The 7,291-nt window shown below is 40.4% G+C and overlaps 1 protein-coding gene across 1 annotated transcript in view; it reads right to left on the bottom strand.

Annotated features, from left to right (window-relative positions):
- The window catches only part of LOC104273408 (proto-oncogene c-Rel-like), a 24,089-nt gene extending 17,016 nt beyond the window's left edge, over positions 1-7,073 (bottom strand). The window contains exons 1-2 of the mRNA XM_009868743.1: positions 6,939-7,073; positions 3,716-3,864 (exon numbers count right to left, since the gene is read on the bottom strand). Of these exons, the coding sequence (XP_009867045.1) occupies positions 3,716-3,864; positions 6,939-7,031 (242 nt within the window). The 5' untranslated portion in view covers positions 7,032-7,073. The remainder of the gene's footprint in view (positions 1-3,715; positions 3,865-6,938) is intronic.
- Between the last annotated feature and the right edge of the window lie 218 nt (positions 7,074-7,291).

Below are 7,291 nucleotides of genomic sequence, written 5' to 3'. Positions count from 1 at the left end.
AAAAACCATGACATCATCAAAGCTGAGTGGATGTAAAGCAGGAAGTAAAAAAAAAATAAAAAAAAAATCCGTGTTTCATGATGTTACAAGAAGCTCAGAAGATGGGTCATGCCAGCAGGCATCATTCTCCAGAAGTACCAGCAATTTCCCTTTCTTTTGAAAGTCCACAATAGTTCTTCACTGTAGCTATGCCTAAACAACCACCTTAACACACCTAAGGATACTCCCTGTTCCTGCCAACACTCAAGAATAGTTCTACATTCCCCTGCTCTAATCAAACCTATCCTAGTTAAGTTTAATTTCCTTAAACTCCCTTGCCTGTACCCAGTACGCTCTGCTCAGGTGTTCCCAAACCCACTGCAGTCAGGCTCCACTTCCAGAACCTTTATTCACTAGAGAAAGGCATAAGCTTCCTTTTGAACTTGAACTTAATAAAAAACAAAAACCCAACCAAGCCAAACCCTGCATTAGCATCTCGCAGTTCACTAAAGCACTTTGACTTCATATTGTGGCTACTGACATTCAAGATTCGTACTGTACCTTGGTGACCAATCCTATTTCTATCTTCTTTTTTTTTAGTCCCTTTCTTAGGGCTTAATCACAGCACATATTACTTTTTTTTTTTCCCCTAGAACACCTACTGTATTCCATAGATTCAGTATGAAGCACACTTCAAGCCCATGCTAGGCCTGATTCTGTATTATACCCCCAAACTACCATTTCTAGTAGTCTCAGGCTCTCCAGCCATCCTGCGTAGTTATCAAAAAGTACATATGTGGAACCAGCCTTAAAAAAAAAAAAAAGCTTTATCCAGCCATTACTCTGCACCTTTCAGCTACTGTGAACGAAGCCTCTCGTGGAGACAAAGCAGGCTTTTAAATGCCCAGTGATTCTCAGATTATAAACAATTTCTAAAACATGCACTGTCACAGTGAAAGTGTCTATTTAACTATCGCTACACAGAGGGCCGGATTAGAGGAGAAACTGTTGAGAACCACAGCAAGGCTGTGAGGTTTCATATTAATGCCAGCTGGCAGGAAGCAAGCAAGATAACGAGAAGAAAGAGGGAGAAGTAGGAAGAGAGGGGAAAAAAGGAAAATGATTCAAAAGAAACTTACGACATCATCCATGCAGAGAGAAAGCAAACTAGGAAGTAAAAATGTGAGTATACAGGCAGTCACACAAGCTCCAACATTCATACTTCTGCCTTGAGATTTCAGCCAGGGAGGGTTCTCATCAAGTTTAGGCAGCAGTACAAAGATCATTATATCACAGGCAGAACAAAACAGTTTGTTCAACCGGAACTACGTGGGGAACTTGAAACAAGCAGAAAGCAGAGGAATTACTCAGATCAGCCTAAAGTCTGGGATTAATAATTTCCCTTCTGCAGGAAGGAAAAAAAATTGAAAAAAATAAGTAGATTTTTGCTCCACTTGGAATGCTCAGCAAGATTAAACAGCTGGAACCACCACCAAGAGACGACATGTCCTGCTCACTAGTATTGTATGAGGCTTTTTTCCCAATGTGGACTCTACGAGTGTGAAGACTGAGTCACCAGCCACAAAAAGGAAAATGACTTTAAACATCCAGATCCAATTATGGATCATACTGTTCTTTCATCTTAAAGCAACCAATGATTTGTTAAAAAAATGAGTGTACCGATGCTGGAAACATTTCAAAGGGAATGTTTTGAGCCTCCTCCCATCAGGATCTCCCATGTCAAGCTCAACTGACGCTTACAGTTTCGCATTATCAGTAAATTAAAAGTCACCCACTTAGTATTTTGTAAGAAACTGAGAAGTTCATAACCTAATGATACTGAGAAGAATTGATGGATATAGCAAACAATCACAAGTGCCTTAAATGAAATAAAGGTACAGCATTACAGCAAAAAACAGGATGCATACATATAATAGAGATGAAATCAAACTTTGTAAAGAAATATTTTTAAAGCATCCCAATGCTTTTTAGCATTACTGCCTGTAATGGCCTCTCTGCAGGCTTGCCTTGCACTTACACACTTAACCTTGTGCAACAAAATGTTAAGAGGAAAAACAAGCATCAGTGTCTTCCTGCCCCCGGTCAGTGTAACATAGAACCAGAAAAGGCGTTAAGCTATCAGGCTTTTTTGCTTTGGATCAAGAGGCACAGAGCTGAGCATAGGAAGCAGGATGGGCTAGAATGGCAGCTATCCTTTGACCTAGGGTAAGGAAGCTTGATCTGAGAGGACAAAGGAGAAGCTGGTGGGTGGATGGTCAGAGTAAAGTGTAAAGTCCCTTAATGGTGTAAGGTATTTGGAACTGCCTTTTAGGCAATGTGAAGGGGAGCTCTATTGCAAAGAAGTCAATGAGGATGAGGTTAAAATAATCAAGATGGAAGGTAAGTGCCTGAAGGGACAGCCCTACCTTTCTAGAGAAGCATGACGCTGGGGGAAAAATCATAGAAATTATATTTACTAATCCTTTTCTGTCACTTGTGAATTAGTACTGCATTGTGAACAGAGCCAGAAACAAAAACCCAATAAAACTGTTAGCATTGTAACAGCAAAACAGTCAATATGCTACATGTCACCTGAATACACTGCAGCACGTTCATGATCACTTGAGCCTGGGCTGTGTGTCGAAGCAGCATCCCCACTATTACAATCGTTTATTTTACCATCAGGCAATCATCATCTGCAAGCAGGTGGTGTCTCCAGTTCTTTCCCCTAACAGTGTTCTACTGACCAAACCCACATTTAGTGGAGTGATTTCACTAACATCAACAGAACAATGACAGCTTAAGAGTTATTTCTATACTGAAATATTTACCTTATTTTCTTCCCAGCTCAGTTATATTTACCCTAAATCACCAGTCTACTTCAAGATTTACTACTCCGCAAACAGTGAACCACAGATTGTCAATTCTGAATTCCCTTCTCCAGCAATATCTCCTCTATGATTGTTGCAGTTTACTCTGCTTTTACTTTATTGCATAAGACTTGGTAAACTTGCACAAAATGTCAAATACAACTGTATTTTAGATATTCTTAACATCCCTCTGAATAGCACTGAGAAACACATCTTGTATCCAGCATGAATTCTGCATCCACAAGTAGATCCTTCCCCAGCACGCCTGCACTACAGAGCTGGGTCTGAGAAGAATCTGTATTTTTACTTATTAAAAAAAAAAATCCCAACTCAAACAAATAGCAACACCTGTGACAGCTATTAACACATTTCTAGATATGTCACAACTATTATCTTCTAAATGACATGACAGACAGTACCAACTTTCTCCATCAGTTTCCAGAAAGTCCGAATATAATTCCAATGGAAGACATGAACTTCCATAACCACCATGAAGAACTAATGTTAACGTCGTTGTTACCCATTCCATTACTCATCATTTTCACACACAGGAGAGAGTCATGTTCAAAAGTAAAAAGTGTTACTGCACAAGGCTAGAAAAAGCAAACAAGTGGGAGAAAGGAAGGGGAGACAGACACTGGGAGAACGAACAAAGGGAAAGAACAGGACCAAAGACGGGTGTGTGAAGTATTGAAAAAGATGTAAATACTTCAAAGAGAAGTTGCTCTGTCTCTGAGATGGATTCATAAACTTCAACAAAGACAGCATCTTAATTGCTCTTTTCATCACAGGTCAGAGTTTCCAAACATAAGATTAGTAAATCACTTGCATAATTAACCAAACTCCGAAGCACCACCATTACTCACGACAGGACTCGTCGTTCTGGCCCAAACTCTGCTTCATAGTAGCCATCTCTGCAGTCTTTGCCCACCAGATCGTGAGGGTGGGGCTTGTAGGGTTCATTCTTTGTTACCAATGTAGTTCTGATTTTGACTTTTCCAAAATAGTTCAGAATCTACAAAAAAAAGTGGAATATTTTCTAGATTTTAGATATCACGGCTAGTAAATCCCTACATGTAACAGAAAGTACATTTTATCCTAAATTACTTTATAGAAAAAACACCACAGGTAAAAAATGGCATTATCACTTTATAAAAGTAGAACTCATTCATTTCAGAAAGCAGAACATCATACTTAACCTGCTAGTTTTGGCAAAAAGACAGTTATTTGCAACAATAAAATTTTGCTAGCACCACTATTCAACGTTCAATCCATGCAGTTCTTGTACTACCCTACTGCTGCAAGAACAGAAAGTCTGAGAGGCTCTAAATCTTTGGGGTTTTGTTTTTTTCCTTTTGGAGGCTAGAGATCTATTGCTTCACCATCCCACCAGGGCTCCTTTTATGCATTGAATTCAGCCCTGTGCAAAAAGGCCAGAGGTAATACAGAAGCTTAGACCTAAACCAGCTTGTAATACTGTAAGACCAAACATAACAGGACATATTTCATTACCACGTGTAGCCTTACAATGAAAGATGCAAAATTCTGTGCAGGTGACCACACACAAACGTGTATTGAAGGACAGGTCTAGCTCTAAAAATCTCAGGAAAAAATTCCTAAAGCCTCAGGGGTAAGAATATTACCTGCACATAGAAGACTACATAACGAAAGAGGATCTTAACAGATACAGCACAACATAATCCCCTATGGAGTCTGGGGTTTTTTAATCAATTCTCAGATGAATATTCAATCTTATATTCAAAGAAGGTGGGCACTAAATTCTCAAGCTCCTCTTGGAGCATTCACAGCAGCCATCAGCTTAACATAACACATTTCTTAGGTGCATAAAAGTCTCCCCTCATGCCGAAGGCTACCAGTGAAGTCACCAAGGGTTGTGTGGGTGAGGAAAAAAAGAAAAGCAGTTTGTTTGAAGTATAAAAACTTGAAAGCAAATACAAGACTTGCTCAGGCACACAATTGTGCAGAGGTGAGCTCTCCTCCTCCACTTCCTTTGCCTTGTAACTAACTGTTCCTCTCCTCCTTCAGCCCTTTCCTTCTTCCTTCTGAGACTCCAAGCATCCATCATACATCTTTGGCTCTTCTAATGTCCATCACCTGTTAGCTCCTTCAGTCTCCAATTTGGCTCCTTCCTCAGCATTCATACAAGTCACCATTACTTTCTACCCAGAAAATCAAACTTCCACTGCTCCTTCACCTTCTTCAACAATTACATCATTTCTCCCTCACCTCGCACCTTGAGCTCAAAGTCTAATCTAGCCACTTTTGATTCTCCAGTTCCTCCTTGATGATTTTCTTCATAACCACACCACAAAATTTAATCTCTTCCTAGCCTCTCTGTTCTCATCCTCATTGATGTTTCCATCTCTAGAGGGGACTCCCCTAGCAGCTAATCAGCACTAAAGCCTCCTACAGGCTTCAGGGAGGAGGAATTCACCTAGAAATCACCTGTTATTGGTAACAATCAGCTCCGTCATCAACAATCTCCTTTTATAAAAAGAACAAACTTTGCCAGGAATGCTCTGTCACCTACAACGACCCATCTTTCCTTTGGGTCCAGGCTAAGAGGAACCAAGGGCTTATACTGCCTGTTCAACTTGTGCTCTGACACAGCCTTAGGCTGAGAGCCTGTGAAAATATTTACTCTTGCTAGCAGCCTATGTAGTTCCTTGTTCAATTGGGAGAGTGCTGAGAAAAAAAATAAAATAAAAGGCTGTCAAGACCTCTACTTCCTGCATTCCTTAAAAACTGGCACTGTGATAGTCAAGGAGGGGGGGGACCTTCTTGTTTGCTTCTTCCCTTAGTAATTCTGGCTTCAGGGCTGGATCAGCTTCCACAGTTGCTTTTTGCAGCAGAGGCTCAATCTGCTTCTCAACATGACTGCCAACATTTTCTCAAACTTTCCCTCTTTTTAAAGAACTTTTATGTCTCAGCCTAAAACAGCTCCTATTATTCAGATTCCATGTTCTCTTCCTATACTACTACTGCTGTGATTCCAGAGACTCCAACTTTAGCTCCACGTTTTTTGTGGGGTTTTTTTTGTTTGGTTTTTTTTTTTTCCTAATACTTGCAGGCACCGCAAACACAGATACACAGCTTCTTCTCCTGGGCACTGCAGTGTACACTTCAAGGTGCCAAGCACCCTTAACTTCCCATTTACATTTGAGCTGTCTCTTTCAATCTCATCTCTAACAGATTTTCACCAAATTAAAAGAGATCAAGTGAACACTAGCAACATAAACCTCAAATAGGAGACCAGAAATTCTTCTCCTCTTCCTTACCTGTTTAAAGCCTCTGACACATTCCTTTGTCCCACACAGAAGAGCTACAGCCGAAGTGCTTCTATTCCACCTCTGTGGTCTGGATCTTTGTCCTCACTTTGATCACAGATGCTAGGGCTACTCTGAATCCCTTCATTCTGGATTTCCTAACCTATCCATAACGCAACCACCCCATTCACCTTCACCGCAGGTGCTCTGACCACATAATTCCCCTTTCTCAGCTTGTTTTTAAATTCTGAATCCCCTTCTGACTTCACATACTTCACGGTAGATTCTTTTGCAGAGCCTAATCACTCTAACATTGGCTGCAAGTCACTTTCTCTGCTCATTTGCACAAAGCACCTTGTTTCAGGTTGCACATAGCAGCTTTCGCAGCATTTTCCAATTTTGCAGACAAACTCATGCAAAAGCTCTCCCAAAATTCATACTGCAGTCCAAACAGTAAAAAAGCCTCCAAGTCGCATAACTAAGAAGCCAAAACAAATAAGCATACAGAAAAAAAGCTAATAATGAAAGATTCCCAGACAACAAAGACAACTTTGCTGAATTCCCTCTCTAACAGCAGTTTGTTAACTCCCTCTATACCCTTTCCTCTTGTAAACCTGAAACAAAATCTTTAACGACTAGGAGCAAAGAACTCTTTTTCCACTCTGTTGCACCTACATTTGCATGCCACGGAAAGAATAACACAACACAAAAAGTATTTTATTTCCTGCACTGAGTCCAACCCCCAGCTATGTCACCATGTTAATCAGGACAATGGTAATTCATGGATAAAAGTGTTATTTACCTGTATGGAAGGGAACGTCTTATTGTTTTCAGTACTGTGTTCTCCTGGAATGCTGCCTGCTGATCTTCCTTCACATTTGTATCGGAAACGCATGCCCCTTTGCCTGGGTTGTTCAAATATTTCAATGTAAGGCTCAGAGCCACCTTAAAAACAAGACATTTTCAGTGTTAGTATACAGTAGAGCTTCACAAGCAGCATAAGATTTAAGAATTAGAAAAATCTAGACTCTTTGATTGACCTTACCACCTTCCCACTTGGTCTGCCTTCTCAGAGAATCTACTCTCGTTATGTACATGCACACACTGAAGGTGGGGAGTGAGAGAACAGATTTTAAACAAAGCTTTGAGTATCAA

The sequence above is a fragment of the Apaloderma vittatum genome, unplaced genomic scaffold, assembly GCF_000703405.1.
Source record: "Apaloderma vittatum isolate BGI_N311 unplaced genomic scaffold, ASM70340v1 scaffold11374, whole genome shotgun sequence".
NCBI lineage: Eukaryota > Metazoa > Chordata > Aves > Trogoniformes > Trogonidae > Apaloderma > Apaloderma vittatum.
The sequence above is the reverse complement of the archived record's forward strand: the minus strand, read 5'-3'. Positions and strand labels throughout refer to the sequence as shown.